This window comes from Myotis nattereri (assembly GCF_964212035.1).
Source record: "Myotis nattereri genome assembly, chromosome: 6".
Lineage (NCBI taxonomy): Eukaryota > Metazoa > Chordata > Mammalia > Chiroptera > Vespertilionidae > Myotis > Myotis nattereri.
Window position 1 is genome coordinate 16,447,829 of NC_138081.1, and position 21,822 is coordinate 16,469,650.

At 52.0% G+C, this 21,822-nt stretch overlaps 1 protein-coding gene across 1 annotated transcript; it reads right to left on the bottom strand.

The window, feature by feature from the left end:
• Positions 1-1,437: 1,437 nt before the first annotated feature.
• AARS2 (alanyl-tRNA synthetase 2, mitochondrial) lies at positions 1,438-13,660 on the bottom strand. Its single transcript, XM_081094797.1, has 22 exons — positions 13,400-13,660; positions 12,118-12,309; positions 11,447-11,592; positions 11,059-11,226; positions 10,344-10,488; positions 8,779-8,924; positions 8,467-8,575; positions 8,105-8,143; positions 7,907-8,018; positions 7,338-7,471; positions 6,710-6,854; positions 6,286-6,458; positions 5,750-5,863; positions 5,513-5,653; positions 4,470-4,607; positions 4,269-4,378; positions 4,020-4,128; positions 3,647-3,769; positions 3,272-3,382; positions 2,653-2,736; positions 2,458-2,568; positions 1,438-2,115 (listed from the first exon to the last, which is right to left on the bottom strand). Exons 1-22 carry the CDS (start codon positions 13,640-13,642, stop codon positions 1,951-1,953), a joined length of 2,958 nt encoding a protein of 985 aa, XP_080950923.1. The 5' UTR covers positions 13,643-13,660; the 3' UTR covers positions 1,438-1,950.
• Positions 13,661-21,822: the final 8,162 nt, after the last annotated feature.

Here is a 21,822-nt window from a genome sequence, read left to right on the forward strand (position 1 = left end):
AACTACGGCCCGCGGGCCACATGCAAATACAAATATTGTATTTGTTCCCGTTTTGTTTTTTTACTTCACAATAAGATATGTGCAGCGTGCCTAGGAATTTGTTCATAGTTTTTTTTTAAACTATAGTCCGGCCCTCCAACGGTCTGAGGGACAGTGAGCTGGTCCCCTGTTTAAAAAGTTTGAGGACCCCTGCTCTATCCACTGAGTCAAACCGGCAAGGGCTTATTATGTCCTTTTGCTGTGTCATGGGAACCTGCACATGCAGACCTAAGTTACGCATGGATTTTCGACCGCATGGGTGGTTGGCAACCCATCCCCATGTTGTTTGTTCAAGGGACAACTGTACTAGTTGGTTACCCTGGATAAGTTTAACTTAGAAACTTGGCTAACACATCAATAAAGTGGGTACCACGCCTCACCCCGGCATCCACGTACAAAAAGCTGGGCCTTCCCGAGCACCACTCCTAACTACTATAGTTGCCAAGATTTTGAGGGAAAGCTTTGCAACCCCAGAGCTGAGCAAGCGGTCTGGGCCAGGCAGCAGGGATTCAGGCTCCTTTCAAGCCCCCATCAGTTAGGTCACCGGTGCTGCAAAAGGAGAGATCATGCAAGAAAAGACGCTATCGGCCCCTCTCTGCTCTAATAATTTTAAACAGCCCCAGAACTTGGTAGTCAGGGAGCCCTGGACTTGAAGACGGGTTTTCTGAGGCCCAGTGTGTGACTTCGTCCTGGACAGTCATTCTGGTGGGGAGAGGGCTGCCCTCATATCCCCTGGCTTCCTCCAGAGCTCAGGTGCGAGGGAGATGCTGTGTAGCTTACTTAGAGGGTCACTCTGGTTCCTACGCTTTTGACCCCATCACCTGCCACTCTTCCAGCTTGCCGCCCACCCCCGCTCCCCACAGGGGCTTACAGCCTGGACAGCTCTTCCCTCAGATGCACCTCAGTGAGGAACCACCCCACCATCCTGGTCCCAGCCCACTCCTCAGACCTCACCACCGCTCACACCTCTTCTTTCTCTTTATTGCCTGTTGTTTCCCACTAGGAGTAAGCTCTGCAAGGACAGGAGGTTTTGTGTTTGGTTCTCACATTCTCAGCAACTGACCAGTACCTGTTACTCATTTTATCAACAAATCACCAGGGCCTTCAAGAAGTTATTGTTAAAGAACTAAATGACACCAGAGAGGACTGCCCTGCCATAGTGACTTCCACATGAAGGTTCTGGATCCTGGTGGCGGGGGAGGCCTTTCTGGGTGCCCAGGACAGGCTGGCCCAGCCTGGCCCAGCACGGTGGCGAGGAGGATGGTTCCGATGTGGATGCTGGGTGGCCTTTCAGCCTAGTGTGAGGAGTCAGACTGGGGATGGGGCACCCATATCAGGTTGCTGGGAGTGGGAAGTCTATTCTTTTTTAAGCAAAAGAACCTTCTGGAACTTCCTCTCCTCTGGGAAATACTTTTTTAAAAAATATATATTTTTATTGATTTTAGGGAAGAAGGGAGTGGGAGAGAGAGAAACATCAATGGGAGAGAATCATTGATCGGCTGCCTCCTGCACGTTCCATCCTGGGGACAGAGCCTGTAACCTGGGCATGTGCCCTGACCAGGAGTCAAACTGTGCCCTCTTGGTTCATAGGTTGAAGTTCAACCCCTGAGCCGCGCTGGGAGGGCTGGGAAATACTCTTTAATGAGCAGTCACAGCCAGGGCAGCCCGTGTTTCCGCATTCACCTAGTTTGGTGTCTCTGGGCCCACTTCTGCCTTTGCCAGCCCTCATTTCCTGTGTCCAGGCAGGACTCAGCCCAGGGTGGCCCTCTCAGCTCAGCTGCTGGGCCTCCAGTCTCCAGCCCTCCCCTCAGCCTCCAGGGAGGTTCTGCTGGTTCCTTCCGGGCTCCTCAGGAAGTTTCGTCGGACTCCTGCCACATGTAGCTGACTCTTTAGTCTATGTGAGTCCCTGGCTCAGAGCTGGTTGAGGGCATAGGCTCGGGCTGTACTGAGCGCAGCTTCCAGGTCAGCAGTGCTTCCGGTGCCCTGGGCCACCACTCGGGAGCCCCAGGCCTTGCCTCCCATGTGGCTGCACACAGCCAGCGCCCAGGCCTCTGCTGTGAAAGCTGGCGTGGCACTCTGGGGACGGAAACAGAAGGGGCAGCAATGCCGAGGGGCCCTCCCTGCACCATCCACTCCATGTACCTTGAGAGTGAGTCACAGCGATGAGCTCCGCCTCCCCAGACAGTCTCATGGGGGGAAAGGGGTGACGACAGGGGAGGGTTGGGTTGGGAATGTGTGTGGAGGGGGAGTGAGGTGGTCATTAGGGACAAGAAGATGGCCGTGTCTATGTTTTGGGGTGTCCTTATAGAGCACCTCTACCCAGCCCTGGCTCCCTGGTCTGAGAGGAACAAAAGGAGGGGAATCAGCGGCTGGACCAGGAGATGGGTGGGGTGGGGGCTGCTCTCCCACTTGGCTCACCTGGGCCACCTGGCAGGCACACAGCACATGCCCCAGGGGCTGGGGGCTGAGTAGTAGCACGGACGTGCTGGGCACCTGCTCACACAGCTGCCGGACCACCTTCACCAGCACCTGGACAAGGGAGGGCAGGCGGTGACCCGGAGTCCCAGACTCCCAGCTACCTCCCTGTGAGGACACCCCCAACCCCATACTCACTGAGAGGGACTCAGTGGAAACGGTGTCCACGATCAGGGACCCCTCTGGGTGCCGCTGCAGCAGCTCCTGTGCTTTCTGGGCAGCCTGGGGGGGGGGGGGGGCAGCACAGGTCAGGCTGGAAGGCAACCGGCCCTTTCTGAACTGAACCCCCGTCCAGAAGCCCCTTCCCTTCCCCCGCCCTCTTCCCCCAGCAAAGGCTTTAGCTTTGAACAGAGGGGCTAGGGGTTCTGCCTGGAATGGCCTCCTTTTGGGTCCCACCTGTGTCCTTCCTCTCCTCCCTCACCTCCTCCCTTTCATCTGAGCTCCAGGCCCCGACAAATAGGTCGCTGAAGGTGAGAGGACTAAGCCTGGAGTACAGATGGAGAGGGGGCAGGGGGAAGGGGAATGCAGTCAAGGAGGAATCAGGGTGAATGGAGCAGTCAGTCAGCTTCCCGGAGGGAGAGCCTGAGCCAGGCTTGGGAGCTGGGGAGACCTGGCTTGGCAGAGAAGTGGGGGTCTGGCAACGGTGCCCAGGAGAGGGAGCTGACACCACCCCCATGCCAGTTCATACTAGTGTCTCTGGCCCTAGTTGGGTGTGCCTGGAATCCGCCCTGATGGGTGCAGCCAAACCCCCTCCTACCTGCCTTATTTCCAGCTTCCGGATCGCAGTGTTGGCACGCCGCTGCAGCACCTTCAGTGTGGCCTGCAGCTCCCGCCGCTGCCACTGGGGCATCACAGCAGTGTCCACAGCCTACAGCCAGAAGCAGTACATCATCCTCGCTCCTCCCTGAGCCACAGCCTCTGCGGCTGGGACCAGCAGAGCCAGGGAAGAGACTACCCCCGCCCGCCCCTCCGACTCCACCTTGCAGACAATCATCCAGGCATTCCCTGGGAATGCTGGGGAGAGACTAGAAGGGTTCAGAGAGGCATGGGGAAGGGCATAGGGCAAGGACACGGGTAGGGATGGGGGTGTGCATGGGCGTGCGTGCAGCTCCATGGTGGGCATGACCCTCACATCGGTGAGTCGTCCCATGTCCTTGGACAGCTGCTGGGCCTCCACCACATCCCGGCTGCCCCGACTCAGCCGCTCTGTGGCTGCTTCCACCTCCCGGGCCAGGCTCTGGCCCACTTCTCGGGCCTGCAGGGAGGGAACAGGATGGTCAGGGCTGTTGGCTTACTTTCAAAGCTCTCAACCTATTGCTGCTCAAGGCCAAATTAGAAATATTTAACCATCAGGACCAATCAAGGCACCCAATGATCACGCCAGCTGCCAGCTGCCAGCAGTGCACTGGTTCTGCTGCTGGGCGTCCCCCAGCCTGAGCGCATCCGCTGCGTGTCCCTGCCCCATGCACACTCAGCCGCCTCCCGGGCCCTGCTGGCGTGCCGACCTGCTGGGCCTGCTCCCCGGTGATGGCCAGCAGGCGGGTGATGCCCTTGGTGAGTTGGCGCTCCCCAACGATGACCAGGTCTCCGACAGCCCCCGTGCGCAGCAAGTGCCTGTGGGCAGAGGGAGGGAGAAGTCAGGGGGGATCATGGAAGAAAAGAGCAGCTTGAGCTCCAAACCAGGAGTTGGCAGCTCTAAAGACCAAGGGTGAGGACCCAGCTCCAGGCCAGGGCAGGCAGGCAGGGCGACTCACGTCCCACAGCACAGCTCCACAGAAGTCTGCAGTGCCGCTTGAGAAGCTGGGTCCAGTGCCTGGGCCACGGGCACCCCCACTGACACCACCCGCACTGGGTCTGGGTACACCTGTGGGTGGGAGGAGACAGGTCTGCTAACTGGCCTGTGGGGGGTAGGGGGGGAAAAGGTGATCTCCACCAAGGGAGCTCCCCCAACTCACCTCATCCAGGCAGCGCAGGCCAGGGACATGGGCAGTGTGTGCCAGGGCTACCTCCTCCATGTACACGGCCTCGTCCTGCCGCACAGCCTCCTGCACCGTGCTCTCCACTGCCTGGAGCTGCTCTGGGGTCAGCGGGGCCTGGTGGGGTGGGAGGGAAACGGACAGACCGACAGGCAGTCAGCCCCATGCCTGCAGCTGATGCATGAAGCAGCCTTCACTGTCCACTGAACTACCCTATGCTCTAGAACAGTGGCTAGCACCTAGTAGGTGCTCAGTAAACACTCGTGGAGCCAATAATTCTTGTCCTTAGAAAGCTACCTGGGAGTCGGGCCTATTGAAAGCTGCAGGCCTTTCCCATTAGGCATTAAAAGTTGATGGAGTCCCAGCTAGATGGCTAGTTCATTGGAGCATCATCCCACACACCACAAAGTCAGCGGGTTCGATTCCTGCTCAGGGCACATAGCCATGTTTCGGGTTCCATCCCAGGTTGGGGCACATAGGGGAGGCAAATGATCGATGTTTCTCACATTGGTGTTTATTTCTCTCTCTCTTCCCTTTCCTCTCTCTAAAATCAATAAACATATCATCAAGTGAGGACTAAAACAGAAAATGGAGGCTCTGTACTCAGGGAGCTTATGACAAGAGGCAACCCAGTTGAAAAGAAGTATAGGATGGGGGAGATGCGGGAGCAAGGAGTAGTTAGTGGAATAGGATCTGGTCAGTGCCTGCTTCCTGGAGGGAGTATTGAGCCAGATATACAAGGAGAGGAGGGAACAGGTGGCAGAGAAGGGAGAGAGCAGCGCCTCTGCAAGCATGGCTTGGGTGACAGCAGGAACAGGAAGATGGGTGGCTGGGGTGAAGGGAGGACTCCACATCCCCTGCTGTGCTGGAGGAGCCTGATGGGATGACACCCACTCAGGTTCCTATAGTGACTGACTGACAGGGAGACCAGGCCCTCAGCCTGGCCAGACTCCCCACCCCACCAGCCTTCTCACTCTGAGCCTGTCACCTCAGCTGAAGCCTGTCTCTCTGTGCCTGCTCACCTGGGTGGCCACGTCAAAGCGCAGCCGCTCGGGACTGAGATGGGAGCCTCGCTGTTCTGTGCCAGGGCCCAGGGCCTGCCGCAGCGCCCAGTTTAGCAGGTGGATGGCCGTGTGCTTCTCCATGCAGCCTAGACGCCAGGACTGAAACGCTTTTGTCACCCGGCGTCCGGGTGAGAGTGGGGGGTGGAGAGTAAAGGAGCTGCGGGATGTCAGGAGCAGCAGGGGTGGGGTCCTTACCTTATCCACGTGCAGCTGCACCGCATCCCCCACCTTCAGGCACTCAGGGGCCACAGCCTCATGCAGGATGAAGCCTCCGCAGACCTGGGCCCGGGCAACCGGGAACAGCACATCCTGGGGAAGGTCAGAGGCCAAGGGGCTAGAGAAGCCGTGGGCAAACTACGGCCCGCGGGCCGGATCCTGCCCGTTCCGCTGTTCTATCCGGCCCGCGGAGCCGAAAGAGTGGAGGGTTCTCTTGCTCTCCCCTCTGCTCCTTCACCAGCAGCAGTGTTAACATGTATTAGTTCACACAAACACTCCGTCCATGCTTTTGTTCCGGCCCTCCGGTCCAGTTTAAGAACCCATTGTGGCCCTCGAGTCAAAAAGTTTGCCCACCCCTGGGCTAGAGTGACTGCCTAGAGCCTCCCTGCCCCCAACCCCCCACCCCCTTGGCTCCCTCTCTGGCTCAGGTCTGCCTCCTGCAGAAGTTATCCTGTGTGTGTGTGTGTGTGTGTGTGTGTGTGTGTGTGTGTGGTGGGGGGGGCGGGGGGGCTCACCTGCTGCCCCACCCGCACCAGGTAACCTCGGTCTGAAGCCTGACCCCCCTGTTCAGCGTAGAAGTTGGTTCTGTCTAAGAGGATGCCACAGCGCTGGCCTTCCCCCACGGAGGCCACGGCTGTTCCGTCCTCTGCATACAGCTGGAGCACCTGGGCCTCGCAGGTGCCAAACTCTGCCAGGGCAAAAAGTGGTCATCAGTGCTGGGCAGGGGTTTGAGACATACAGGTGGGTCTGTGCCTGACTCGGAGCCAACAGGCACCTAGCTGGAGGAGAGGGGTTGGGAATGGGGGATAGGGTCCCAGTCCTGCTCAGGGACACAGTGACCCCTGGTGGCCCCTGGGGAATGCACAGGGCAACCATCTGCCTGTCCCTCCCAATCAAGGTCAGGCAAGCCTACGGCCACCGCTCAGCCCAGGCCCTCACCATAGCCCCCACTGGGTCGAAGGCAGTAGTTGTACTTGGGGCTGTCATCAGTTGGGGGCAGCCCTCGGCGCTGCAGCTCCCCCAGCGCATGGATGCTGAGCCGCAGTCCCTGCTCCTCAGCTGGCTCAGCCTGCCGGGCCCGGTGCTGCAGGACAGGCAGGGGTATGTGTACGGATAGAAGGGCTGCACGGAGAGTGCAATGGGACTTGAGCCTCCGAAGAGTCCTGTCCCTGCCATCCGCTCTGTGCACCCTGCGGCCCCCTCTGGAATAAGTGCTCAGGGCTTGGCTGGTGCTGGAGACCTGGGTTGGCTGGTGAACCACCCATCCTGCAGGGTCTCAGGATCAGGCCTCCCTCCCCGAATTCTGCCCCTGTAGGCGCCTCCCAGGACATGTGCTGGCCTTCCCCCGCCCCTCCCCCCGCTACTCCCCCTCCCCCCCCCCCCGGCCCGCTCCGCCAGCTCCTGTTCAGCCCACTGCACTAGTGTGCTTTTCCAGGGGCTGGGAGGGGCCCGAGGTGAAGGACAGTGCCTAGCTCAGCCTCCTCTTCCTTCGGTAACTGCAGCCCTCCCCAGGGACTCAGGGCTGACTGTCCCAACAGAACCCTGGTGGGGGTGCCCCAGCCTGTACCTGGGCCTCTTCCTCAGCCAGCCGCGCCAGCCCAGCAGAGTCCAGCTGCACCCCTTTCTCCTCCAGCATCAGCTCTACCAGGTCCAGTGGGAGCCCCAGGTCGCCAGACATTGACAAGGACCAGGCCACGTCGGCTTTTCGGAAGGAAGACAGGGTTTTGAGCGGGGAGGGGCAGGATAGAGGGAGGGGGAGAAGTGAGGGAGAAAGGGCCAGGGCTTTTCCAATCACACCAGGTGCCAAGCACAAGTACCCTCTCCTCACACTGGGTTGGCCCAGGACACGGGTCACCTTCAGGCTTCGGGCTCCAAGGCCAGAGCTGGGTTCCCTTGGCAACCACCATGTCAGAGGAGGAGGGAGGCAGAGACTGAGGCAGGAGCAGCGGGGCAGTGAGGAAATGGAGAAATGAGGAGAAGCAGGGTGGTGTTCCCACCACAGAGAAGTCTGGGTGCTGGAGGAGTACAAGCTGAGGGCCATGGGAGGAGGGGGGGAAGATGCGAGGCACAGGCCTGGCCCAGAGCTCCCTCCTCGGCCTGGCCCGGCCTCACGCCTTGGCGAGGCACCCCACTCACCAGGGAACACATCAGAAGGTCCCAGGCGCCTCAAGGTCCGATCGATGATCCGCCGACCCCGCTGCAGGGAGGCCAGGAAGGCTGCCTCGTCCTCCGACACCAGGTTGGCTATCTGAACGGCAGGCATGACAGAGATGGAGGGAGAGCCTCTCTACCACTCTCTGGCCAGCCCGGCCCTCCCCCACCCGAGTCCAGTACCTGGGCCGAGCTCTTCTGCAGCTCTGGGTAAGTGTCTCCCTGGAGGAGGTAACAGGGCTGAGGAAGTGTGAGAGGGAAAGGCAACCAGCTGCTTTCCCCCTCCGCCCCTGGGCCTCCCTGAGGACACCTGTTCTAGAGGCTCAGACAGGCTGATGGACGGGGGAGGGACCCACATGGGGAGTCCGTTTCCCTGTGGGGTGGGGACACAGGCAGAGGGAGTCCCACGGTCAAAGGTTCAGCAGCCTGAAGGCTCCCTGCTTTTGTAAGCAACGGCAGCTTTCTCAGCTGCTGACAGGATGCTGGGACGGCAGGCTCCCCGAGTGACCAGGAGGCCCAGAGGAGTGAGGAAGCTGTGTCCTTACCAGTGTCTCCACCACTACCGGTACCAGGCTGCCTAGGAAGCCAGGTGGTGCCCGCAAGACCTCCGTAGAGAACCGCACGGCTCGACGGAGGATCCGACGAAGAACCAGCCTAGAGGGTTCAAAGCCAGATGTGAACCCCAGCAGCCCCTGGTCAGTGGTTTGGAGATTGGGGAGGGCCAGGCCCAGCGTGTGCTCCCACCCCAAAGCCCTTCTCCGGCTCCTCCTGCCATCTCAACCCGACCACCTCTGCTCCCTCCCTCCCCTGCAAGCCCCAGCTGCACCTGCCCCTCTCTGCAGTCCTTCCAGACTCACGGGGCGCCCGACATTCCGGGGGAGACGCCATCGGCGATGCAGACACTGAGTGTGCGAATGTGATCAGCCACCACGCGGTACGCCATATCTGTGCGGCCCTCGTCTGCTGCCCCTACCCGGCCCAGGTAAGGGGGGGCCCCGCAACCCTGGAAAGCAGGAGAGGAGGCATGGCTGCTGCCCTGCCCGCCCTGGCCCAGGCGGGATGCTCTCCAAACCCCTAAAGTGGACTTCATCTGGGATAGCCAGGATGACGGAGCTTCCAAGATGAACGGGACTCAGACACTGGCCTCACGGGGCCCACATTCGCACGAACCATAACCACAGGTGTGATCATTTACTGAACTTCTACCCCAAACGCCCTGTTCTGGGAGGTATTACTGCCCTCGATGTCAGAGGACACAGGGGCCCAGAGGACCCAAGCGCCACACAAGTGACCAGGAGCAGCCCTGAGCTCGGCGCCAGGCCTGTCTGACCACAGGTGCTCTCCGTGACCCACACCTGCCTCCGCGGGCTTTAGCGGGCGGGAGGGACGGAGGGAGCTGTGTGGACATGTGCTCCAGAGCAGGACATGTGTCCTCACGTGGGTGAGCCGGGCCAGGCCGAGGAGGGAGCTCTGGGCCAGGCCTGTGCCTCGCATCTTCCCCTCCTCATCAAGTTCCACTCGTGCAGCACCAGACCCATCTGTTCCCCAAGCTGCCCCCTCAATACAGTCCCGCCGTTCATCTCATTGCTTGTCAAACACTAGGGAGCCGGCCTTTTCTTTCCCTCCCTATCCACTCCATCAGTGCGGCCTTAGCTTCTCCCTCCATGAGATCTCGCAAATCAATCTACTTTCCTCCACTTTCATGACCAGCCTAAGCCACGTCCTACTCTCCCTTCCCTGGACTATGAAATCGCCTCCCAATTGGTTTCTCCACTTCTACTCCTGCCTCCCTCCAGCTCATCCTCCACATGGAAACAGGAGAGGTCTTTTAAATGTCAGTCAGAGCATGCTCCCCGCCTTAGAGCCCTGCTCACTGCACTCAGAATAAAATCCCTACTTGGGACTTCTGGGTCCCATGAGATTGGACTCTAGCTTTCCTCTCCGGGGTCGCCTGTTTGCAAAAGTGGCCACAATCCTTCCTTTTTCTGTGAGCATGCCACTTTGCAATGTGACTTTACAGTTGCTTTCCATCAAGACAGAGAGTCTGTTTCTCCATCTCTCGAATCTGGGCCAGCCTGTGACTTGCTTTGGTCAAGAGAATATGGTGGAAATGACGCTGTTCTGAGCCCAGGCCTCAAGAGCCTTGCGTGCTTCTGCTCTCCTTGGGACCGTGCTGAGCTGTGATGTAAACGAGGCGAAGCTGGCCTGCTGCAGGGGGCCAGACACATGGCTGGCCACCCCACTGCCAGCCACCTCCTAGGAGTCCAGCTGCCCCCAGTCTCCTGACTGCCACCTTTTCACTTCCAGCCAGGGGTTTCCTCCTGCTTCCGCACCCCATTGCCTGTTGTGCTGCATGAAGACCAGATTCCAAAAGCACCGGCGAGCAGGCCAGAAGCTTCCGGAAGGCAAGAGGCAGGCTCACCTGGTGTATAGCGTTGAGCAGCGGGGAGAAGAGGTCAGTGTCGTAGGTGGAGCGTCTGCCTTGCAGCACAGCTACCAGCCTTTCCAGGCCCATTCCCGTGTCCACATGGCGCTGGGGCAGGGGCTGCAGACTTCCATCTGCCTCTCTGGCCAGGGAAGGTGAACAAGGTGAGGCTCCGCACAGGATTACAGACAGATGTGAGGCTCAGGTGGCATAGAGGAATGAGGAGGGGTCTAAGGGGGCTGAGAGAGGGAGGAACCAGATGCATATAATCCCCCACCCCATCATAAACACAGACGATAATGGGATGATGGCCTTGGGTCCAGTCCCTTCTCATAAAGGGTGACCTTCACCCTCACCACTACCCCCTGACCCTTGGGCCCTGGCCTGGACCCTGACATTCCCTTTCTGGGACAGAATTATTTGCCCTTAGAAAGAGGCATGTCAAGGCTGGAAGAAAATCTTAGAGATCATCAGTGCCACTCTCTCACGTGGTAAGAGAGCAGAGGCCAGAGGCAGCAGTGACTAGCTTAAACTGTTACGGGCCAAGACTAGGGTTAAATCAGTTATTATCTGAAAAGTGTTTAGAAATGTGCCTGGCACGTAGTAAGTGCCGTTTAAGTGTGTGCTTTTATAAGAAACAGATCAAAGTCTCCTGACTGCCACTTTTCCACTTCCAGCCAGGGGTTTCCCTCCTGCTTCAGCACCCCATTACCTGTTGTGCTGCATGAAGACCAGATTCCAAAGCTCCACCAGCTGGGGGGCACCCGTCCCTCCAGCCAGGTCATAGTGGATCTCGGTACAGGGCCCACAAGGGCCGGTGTCCCCCATCTCCCAGAAGTTCTCTTGTGGCCCAAAGGAAAGCACACGGCTGGCAGGGACCCTGGAAAGAAAGCCAGGTGGGTGGTAGAGAGACAGACAAACCCCAAAGCCGGACCCTCTTTGCCATGAGCGCCTCTCCATCAAGCTCAGCAAGAGGAGGAACAGGACTGCCCCCAGGGTCTCCTGGGATATGCGGGGACTCGAAAGGCCTATGAGGACAGTCTCTATTTTCCAGGCCTCCTGCCCCCCCCAGGAGTGGACATGAGGGAGGATGAACTTACCCTAAGCTGAGCCAGATGTCCCTGCTCTCCAGATCTGGGTCCAGCCCTGCCTTGGGGTCACCACCAAAGTAGGAGACCCATAGCCTGTCCTCAGGGAGCCCATAGACCTGAGTGAGCAGTTCCCAGGCCATGCTGCAAGCCTCCTCCTGCAGTGGAAACCCACATGGGGGGGAAGAGGAAGATGGGTGAGAAGAAAGCCCCACTAGCGCGTCAATCCGGCCACATGAGTGCAGCCCTCAGCTTGAGACAAAACCATTTCCACTGTCCACTTGTTTCTAAAACGAGCCATGACCAACACTGAGTTTTTTCCTGCCCCGAAAGCTTCCAAATCCTCCTTTCTTTCAAGTCTCACCTTCTCCATGAAATCCTCTAACCACTCTAGCCTGGGGTGATGTGGAACTCACACATTTTAGTGTTACTTCTGTTTATTCATACAACAACGATTGATCAGCCATTACGCAGGGGGCACAGTCCTGGCCATCAAGGGGCTTACAATCCAATTAGAGAATTGAGACACATTCCCCTTACGCATGTGCATGCCACACTTTGCCTCTGTGTCTGGCATGAGGCCCTGCCTAAGCAGACTCCAGAGTGGAGAGAGGACTAGCCTTCACCCCCTTCTTGGTTGAATGCTGACCCTTTCCGAATTCCAGGACGTCCTGGAGACTCACCTTAAAATATTCACCCCCAAAGGCCCAATTGCCAAGCATCTCAAAGAAGGTGTGATGGGAAAGGTCTCGGCCCACGTCCTCCAGGTCGTTGTGGCTTCCTCCGGCCCTCACACATTTCTGGCTGTTGGCCACACGTCGGAAGCCTGCCATCTCGCTTCGTGGGTCCACGGTGCCCAGGAAGATTGGCTTGAACTGGAACACGTGAAGAAGGGGGAGAGGGAGAGCCAAGTCCCTCATGAGAACAGAAATATGGGGAGTGAGGACAGAGATGGCTGACTGTGCCCCAGAGAGTGCAACCTGGGAGCCTAGGGGTACCCATCGCTTGTGTGTTGTGTGTGTGTGTGTGTGGGGGGGGGGGGGGCAGGGCAGACAAGGGGTAATAAATCATGAAACAGAGATCTTCTGCTAGTAAAATAGGCAAGAAAAAAGGAGGAGGAATGTGTTGGTGGCTGGAAGTGGGACAATGAATGGCTGCATCCTCCATCTCAGCTTCTTCAACCACAGCCAATAGCTTCAGGGTACAAAACAGACCACAGAGCCCTGGGCATAGCCTCTAAAGCCGTGGTTCTCAACCTGTGGGTCGCGACCCCTTTGGGGGTCGAACGGCCTTTTCACAGGGATCGCCTAAGACCATCGGAAAACACATCTATAATTACATATCGTTTTTGTGATTAATCACTATGCTTTAATTATGTTCAATTTGTAACAATGAAAATACATCCTGCATATCAGATATTTACATGACGATTCATAGCAGTAGCAACATTACAGTTATGAAGTAGCAACGAAAATAATTTTAGGGTTGGGGGTCACTGTATTAAAGGGCCGCGGCATTAGGAAGGTTGAGAACCACTGCTCTAAAGTTAACCAACCCCCCTCCCCCCACCTCCCACCCATTTTACAGATGAGGACAAACAAGTCTGGGGAGGGTAAGCAGCGCTCAAGGTCAAGGGCTTAGAGAACATAGTCTAGGGCGGGGCAGGGCTCCACACCACATCCACGTAATGAATATTATCTTTATTGAAAGAATAAATGAAGCCAGACTTCCCCCACCATCTGCCCCCGTGGGACTCCACACGCACCATTCCTGGGCCTAAAACTCAATCCCAAACCACAAGCTCCCAGGTGGAGTCTTCCCCCAAACCCTAACTCTCGCCCGCGATCGCCCGGCCCACCCACGGCCCTCCCTCCCTCCCCGAGAGCTATGAGCTCCGCCTCTTGCCTCTTTTGCCCAATCCCGTAGTGCCTTTCTCTCGCGGAAAAGCACAAGCCCCGCCCCAACCTGGTTCATGCCGGCGTTGACGAAGAGTAAGCTGGGGTCGCCGCGGGGCCGCACGGACGCGGACGGCACGAGTCGGTGGCCATGGCGGTCCCGGAAGAAGCTCAGGAAGGCGTCACGGACAGCCGACGCCTGGGCTGGAGGGGGCGCGGAGGAGAGCGGCCGGCGGCTGGGGCTCCGCCACGGGGGCGACCTTCGAATGGCCCGCCGCAGCCCCCCGACTGCAGCTGCCACCGACGCCGCCATCTTAACTCGGGGCAGAGCCTTCACGGGGTCAGAGGGCACCGCGGGGGTGGAAGGTGAAGTGGGAAGGAAGCTGGGCGTTTCCCATCCCACAGCGGCTCCTGGCGGTGGGAGGCCTCGAGGCAGCCGCTGGCGCCTTTGTGGAAATGGTTGAGAAGGGTTTGCTTGCAGGCCCCTATAATTCATTCGGCATTCAACAAATATTCATCGGGAGCCAGTGATGTGCCGGGCATTGTTTTAGGCGCCTAAGGAACATTAGTAACAAAATTAATAAAAATTCCTGCCCTCTAGAAATCTTTATTGTTAGCAATAATTGCTAATTTTATTAGTTTTGCAAGGTTACATACAAATGGAGTTTCAGTGAACAGGCATGGATTGAACTGTGTGTGTGTGTGTGTGTGTGTGTTGTGTGTTTCCAGACTGAGAGGAGAAGGCAAGAGTGCCAAGGGAATTGATACCAGCATTCATTCTGGAGGCATTCAACAAATTTATTGAATACCTATTCTGTCTGTGGCAGGCATTGTTCTAGGGCTAGGGCTAGGCACTTGCTGGTTCCATGTCCTTGGCTTTGGAAATGGCTGTTTTGTTCGTAGGGACTGAAGCAGATCCTTTAGAACAGGAGTCCAGCTGAGAGACAGAAGCCAAACAGCATCTGCCTCATTATTAATTGATTAATGACATTTGGTCTTTTAATTTATTTTCCTGGGGATTAGAATCCAGTTGGTCAGGGCAGGGCTAAGCTGTTGGCCAATAGTTGCAGAGATTTCTCTCTCCCTAAGCATCCCAGTGCCCTTGGGGTTTTGTGTGTTTTGTTTTAGGGTAAGAGATACCTGTTTCCACCACCCCCTTCTGTCTTTCTCTCCATGGTGACAGCTGTGACCACAGGCCCTTGTGGATGCAGCCCAGGGTCCTCATGGGGCTTCTCATAATACCCTCTGCTCTTGGTTTGAGAAACTAAACACGTTGAGAAGATATTTTGCCACCATGAAAACCCAACACAGGGAGACGAAGTGAGGTCAGTGTGATCACTTCCAAGGCCTCAGGCATCCAGATGGGTTCTTCGGCTGCCGTTTGTTGTGAGTTACGTTATTTAGGGACTTTTGAAACACAACTCCCTTGGGAAACGCGTAGTCATTTTTTGACTCGAGTTTCTCTAATGATAGTGAATTCTTAACTTTGTCTTCTGATCTGCCCCGTGATCCTGTTTCTTCCCTTGCCCACGTAGATGAAAGGTGTTGTTTTGAAAGTGCGTTTTGCCTGTTTTGGTTTTTCCAGTGTTTTTGAAACAGGAACCTAAAGCCAGATGGGGATTTCCATGAGATTGATGATTTTGAGACAAGACTGTGAAATTCTTCCCCAAACTAAGATGGGAGTGTTTTGCTAGGGAAATCTAGCTGGGGCCTCTACCTAGTACTGATGTCAACTTTTTCCCCCCTTCAGATTTTGCCCTAGATTGGGCCTGGAAAGGTTTTGCATTATAGTAGGAACTTCATGTTTTTAGACTAATGTGGATCTAGTGTGGAGCCATGGCTCCCCCCCCCCCCCCTCCAAACAGCTTTATTTAAATATAATTCATAAACCATACAATGCACCCATTTAAAGTATATAGTTCAGTGGCTTTTAGTACATTTACAGAGTTGTCAACCATCACCTCAAATAATTTTAGAACATTTTCATATTCCCCAAAGAACCCCCATACTTCTTAGCCATTGAACTAATCCCTCAACCCCTCCCTGCCCTAGGCAACCATTTCATCTACTCTCTGTCTATGGATTTGCCCTTTTTGAACACTTCATAAAAATGCAGCCATTCAGTATGTGGCTTCTTTCACAGAGCATAATGTGTTCAGGATTCGTCCATGTTGGAGTCTGTATCATGGATTTTTAGAAGTGTGTTTTTGAGTTTTCTGTTTGAAGGGTTTTTTCCTCATCTTACTATCTCATCCTTGTCATTAAAAAATGATCATTTTATTTTCTCCGTGTTCTTTGGTAAGTCATTTTCTTCTTTCTAATATTTCCCAGTGAAGCCAAGTGGTTCTTCTAGGACGGGAATGTGTCTATTTGATTTGCCGCTCATCTGATGAGGAAGTTAAACTCAAGGTCTGCAGTTTCCCAGGATAGATGGATGTGGAGAGAACTTACCAGAATGGGAAGTTACTGACCGGGAACTTCTCTCAGGAGTACTGAGCCCCTGACTTAATATTAGTAGGATTCTCATTTTGAGGTTTAAAATGCAAGTGAGGTCTGTTTCCTGGGAAATGTTCAGATGGGTTTGGTTGCTGCCTTCCCTGGGTCTGGGATTACCCTGATGTTGTCATTTGACTTAATTATTCTGCAGTTACAAGGTGCCTATTTGAACCTTCTCTCTACGTTACCCCTTAACTCTGGGGATGGAAATTGTCCCTCCAGATTTCCCCATCGGCTTTAAGAGCAGGAACTTGAGGTCAGTGATGCATTGTGTCCTGGACTGATGGTCAGAGGAGACACCATGGAATTTTCACCCTTACTGAGCATGGAGAACTCAGCTTTGGGAACTTCCTCTTCTAAATCATAAGGGCTGTCTTTTAGTGTCTAGGTTAAAAGTTCAGTCTAGCCCTAGCTGGTTTGGCTCAGTGGATAGAGTGTAGGCCTGTGGACTGAAGGGTCTCTGGTTCGATTCTGGTTAGGGGCACATGCCCAGGTTGCCACTGGATCCCCAGTGGGGGGCGGGCAGGAGGCAGCCAATCGGTGATGCTCTCTCATCATGGATGTTTCCATCTCTCCCTCTCCCTTCCTTGCTGAAATAAATAAATAAATAAATATATTTTTTAAAGTTCAGTCTATTAGAGGTGAATATTTATTTATGGCTTTGCCTTATCTGGATTGTAAAAGCCACGCATGTCAAATGTTACTAAAGATGGGGATCTCCTGGGATCTTCTTAAAAATGCAGACAGATTCAGTAGGTCTGGAGTTGGGTGCAAATTCTGTTTCCAGCAGGCACCTGGGTGATGCTGCTGCTGCCCGCTTGCCTACTAGACCACACCTTGAGGGAGAAAGGTGTGGTAGAGGACTGCGTCCCAGTCCTGGGGCCTGGGTGCCTCTGGGCCCTCCCTTTTCTGCCCGAGCCGGTGGGAGGAGCCGAGAACTCCTCGTGCGCACGCGTGCTGGCTCCCATCTGCCCCACCCCCACCGAGAGTGGAACCCAAGGTGGCGGTAGTGTCTGCCTGTTGCTAAGAGACGCGGAGGGGCGTGACGCTCCCGGGAACCTGGCTACGACTTGGGGACGTGGATGGCGTGGCTCAGGAATGGAAATCTGGGATCTGAAATTCAAGGATTACTGGACCCTCGAGGGTGGCAATGCTTGGCTTTGTCCTGATGCATTATTAAATGGTTACGTCTTAAATGGTTAAATAAGACCTACACAATATTTTTGATTTTGCCTGGCCTGTGAAACCTAAAATATGTACAGTACTCTCTGGCCCATTGGGAAAAGTTTGCCAACCCCGGGATTATTGGTTAAAGAAAAACTATTTTTTTTTTTTTACAATAAAACGCAGATGTAGAAAAGTCAACCAAACTAAATATATGGCTTAATTATTAGAAGGCAAACATCTTAGTATCTACCGTCCAGGTCTGGAAAAGAACTTTGCAGTCACCTCAGGAGCCCTCTGTGCACTCTGCCCTCAGCCCCACCACCTTCCTCCTGGCAAAGGTGGCCGCTCCCCTGACTGCCACAGTAAGCACAACTTTACGGGTCTTTATAGTGTTGCCACTCAAATATCCATTCGTAGATGTCACAGCCTTGTCTTTATTTTAAAAATCAATACAAAATCTTAAAAAAAAAAAAAAAGAATGAAGAGTTTACTGCCAGTAGACTGCACCACAAGGACATATTTCAGGCTGAAGGGAAATGCTGCCAGATAGAAAGTTGAGTCTTTAGGCGAATGAAGAACTTAGGAAATGATAACTGTGGATGAATATAAAAGGCTATAATTTTTCCTCTATTTATTTAAAACACATGGAACTGTTTAAAGCAAAAGAATTTTGCAATTGCATAGGTCTAGTTATTGCCCCTGTGCAATATGTGTTATGTAATGTATCATGAAGAATGGGGATGGTAAGTGGAATTCTATAGTTTCAAAGTTCTTACATGAAATGGTATAATGTCTGCTCTAGCTAGTCTCTGAAAGGTTCATTGTAACCCCTAGAACAGCGGTTCTCAAAGTGTGGTGCAAAGACTTTGGGGGTCCCCAAAACCCATTCGGGAGGTCTGCGATACTATGCTTCAGGAAGTAAGGGGAGGACCTCATATCTATACGAGGTTGGCTTTTCTTTGTATACGCCAGCCAAAACAACACATCACAACAGATCAAATGCAGAAGTAGATATGGAATCCATCTGTCTTTTCAGCCAGACATTAAAGAGATTGGCAGAAATGTAAAACAGTGCCTTTTTTCTCACTATTTTTTTGAAAATATATTTTTCATAAAGCATGCTTATGTTAGCATATAATGGATTTATTTATTTAATTAATTAAATAGAAATGTTTTTGCATTTTTAATTTAATTGTATGTGTCTCTCATGTAAAAGCTTTTTGGGGGTCTCTAGTATTTTGTAGGAGTATAAAGGGGTTCTGAAATTAAAACACTTGAAAATTTCTGTAGTAGAGCAAACACTGAAACATAATGCAATGGGCAGCTCTGTTCACAATACCCCAAAGGTGGAAACAACTAAATGTCCATTAATGGGAGAATGGAGAAACAAAATGTGGTTTATGCATACCATGGAATTTTATTCAGCTTTAAAAAGGAATGAGGTACTGACACATGCTACAGCATGGGTGAATCTTGAAAACATGCGGAATGAAAGAAGCCAAACAAAAAGACCACATGCTACATGATTTTATTTATATCCATGTCCAGAATGGGTATATCAATAATGACAGGGTGGATTGGTGGTTGCTAAGCATGGAGGCGAAGAGAATAGTCATGCTGAATGGCTATGGAATTTTATTTTGGGAAGATGAAAATGTTTTATAACTAGATAGAGGTGGTGATTACACAACATCGTGGAATGTTACTAAGTGCTACTGAATTGTTTTAAATGTTTTTATTTTAAAATGGCTAGTTTTATGTTATGTAAATTTCATCTCAATAAAAAAGTGTGACAAAGTATAGTTATAAAGCCAACAGAGAAGTTAAAATAGAATTATAAAAACTATGTAGGCCTGGCCAGTATGACTCAGTGGTCAAGCATCGACCTATGAACCAGGAGGTCACCGTTCGATTCCTGGTCAGGACATATGCCCGGGTTGGTATGCAAGAGGCAGCCAATTGGTGATTCTCCCTCTTCCTTCCTCTCTGAAATTAAAATCATATATGTGTGTATATATATATAAAATTATTTAGTTAACTCAAAAGAAGTTAGGAAAGGAGGAAGTGAGGAACAAAAAACAATGGGACAAACAAGACAAATAGCTAAATGGTAGACCTAAATCTAATCATATCAAGAATTACATCATCCCATAACCTAGCAATTCTTCTTCTAGATATTTAACCAAAATAATGAAAACAGTGTATATGGATATTCATAACAACTTTTCTTATAGTAGCCAAGTCCACCAGGTAATTGACAGGAGAATGGATAAACAAATTGTGGTATATTCATATGATGAAACCAGAGGCCTGTTGCACGAAGAGATTCATACAATAGGTCTTCCCTTCCCCTGGCTGCCGGCACCGGTTTTCCTCCGGCACCTGGGACCCAGGCCTTCTCTCCGGCCCGGAGCCTTCCGTCTTTGCTCTGCTGCTTCGCGCCTACATATGCAAATTAACTGCCATCTTTGTTGGGTTAATTTGCATACTCTCCTGATTGGCTGGTGAGTGTAGTGGAGGGATGGTCAATTTACATATTTGTCTATTAGGTAAGATAAGACTTAGTAATGTAGAAGTACAAACTACTCATGTACACAGCATGGATGAATTTCGAAAACATCTTGAGTGAAACAAGCCTTATATAGAAGAACTAGAGGCCCAGTGCACAAATTTGTGCATGGGTGGGGTCCCTTTGCCTGACAAGCGATCAGGGATAATCAGGCCAGCCGGTGGGAGGGAGGGACTGTGGGAGGTTGGCTGGCTGTGGGAGGTTGGCTGTGGGAGCACACTGACCACCAGGGGGCAGGTCCTGCGTTGAGTGTCTGCCTCCTGGTGGTCAGTGTATCATCATAGAGACCGGTCGACCGGTTGTAAAGGTCGCTTAGGCTTTTATATATATAGATACTTGATAGTTGCATTTTCATAAAATTTTAGAAAAGGGAAAACCAATCTGTTTTTTAGATCAGATTTTTAACATGATTTTTAAACAAGTGGTTGTCTCTGGAGGTTGGGGGCATGGATGGACTTGCGGGAACTTTCTGGGTGGTGGAAATGTTCTTTCTTCATAGAAGTTAGGTTTACACTATTGTATTCATTTGTCAAAACTCATGTCAGAACATGTCATGGTATGTAGTTGTTAAAATTTTATTATTGAGGTAAAACCCAACATAAAATTTACAATCTTAGCCATTTTTGTATGTACATTTCAGTGGCATTAAGTACACTCATGTTGTGCAACCGTCACCACCACCCATCTTCAAAACTCTTTTTATCTTACAGAATTGGAAACTCTCTACCTATGAAGAATAACTCCTCATTCTCCACATTCCCTCCAGCCCCTGGCAACCAACATTCTCCTTTCTATCTCTATGTTTTTTCTCTTTCTAAGATTTTCATGGTTTCTCATCTTACGTTTAAGTTCTTTATCCATTTTGAGTTTAATTTTGTATATGGTGTAAGTTGGTGGTCTAGTTTCATTTGTTTAATGTATCTATTCAATTTTCCCGAAACCATTTATTGAAGAGACTATCTTGTCTCCATTGTATGCTCGTGCCTCCTTTGTCAAATGTTAATTGAGCGTAATGGCTTGGGTTGATCTCTGGGTTCTCTGTTCTGTTCCATTGGTCTATATGTTCTTGTGCCAGTTCCAGGCAGTTTTGGGAATAGTGGCTTTGTAGCATAGCTTGATATCTGGTATTATAATCCTTCCCACTTGGTTCTTTTTTTCTTAAGATGGCTGCAGCTATTTGGGGTCTTTTTTTTATTCCAGGTGAATTTTTTGAGTTTGTTCTAGGTTTTTGAAGTTTACCATTGGTATTTTAATAGGGATTGCATTGAATTTATAGATTGATTTCAGTAGTATGGACATTTTAATGATGTTGATTCTACCAATCCATGAACATGGTATATTCTTCCATTTGTTTATGTCTCACTCTATCTCTTTTTTCAGCATCCTGTAATTTTCTGAGTACATGTCCTTTACCTCTTTGTTTAAATATATTCCTAGGTATCTTAATTTTTGTTGTTGCTATAGTAAATGGGATTGTTTTTTTATTTTATTTTATTTTTTAAAATATATTTTATGGATTTTTTACAGACAGGAAGGGAGAGGGATAGAGAGTTAGAAACATCAATGAGAGAGAAACACCGATCAGCTGCCTCCTGCACGCCCCCTACTGGGGATGTGCGTGCAACCAAGGTACATGCCCTTGACCAGAATCGAACCTGGGACCCTTCAGTCCGCAGGCCGACGCTCTATCCACTGAGCCAAACGGGTTAGGGCAATGGGATTGTTTTTTTATTTTATTTATTTACTTATTTTTATTTTTTTTTAGGTTTAATTTCTTTATTGGTTAAGGTATTACAAATGTGTCCTCATCCCCCCATTAACCCCCAATTCCCCCCTCCCCACTCATGCTCTCATCCCCATGTTGTCCGTGTCCATTGGTTTGGCTTATATGCATGCATACAAGTCCTTTAGTTGATCTCTTCCCCTTACCCCCACCCTCCCCTATGTTTTTTGACTAAGTATCACATGAAATCATATAGTATTTGTGTCTGCTTATTTTCTCAAGCATAATATCCATGTTGTAGCATATGTCAGAATTTCCTTCTTATTTAGGGCTGAATAATATTCCATTGCATGTATATACCCCATTTTGCTTATTCACTCATCTGTTGATAGACACTTGGGTTTTAGCTACTGTGAATAATGCTTCTATGAACATGGGTTTATAAATATCTCTTCATGACCCTGATTTCAGTTCTTTTGGGTATATACCCAGAAGTGGAATTGCTGGATCATATGGTAATTCTATTAAAATTTTTTCA

Excerpts from the sequence above, each read along its gene's own strand:
- AARS2 (XM_081094797.1), bottom strand. The coding sequence starts at position 13,642 with ATGGCGGCGTCGGTGGCAGCTGCAGTCGGGGGGCTGCGGCGGGCCATT. Across the intron at positions 5,654-5,749 it reads TGCAGCTGCACGTGGATAAG|TCCTGGCGTCTAGGCTGCAT; the intron begins GTAAGGACCCCA and ends AAAGCGTTTCAG. Across the intron at positions 2,737-3,271 it reads GGAAGCTGGAAATAAGGCAG|GCTGCCCAGAAAGCACAGGA; the intron begins GTAGGAGGGGGT and ends CCCCCCCCCCAG.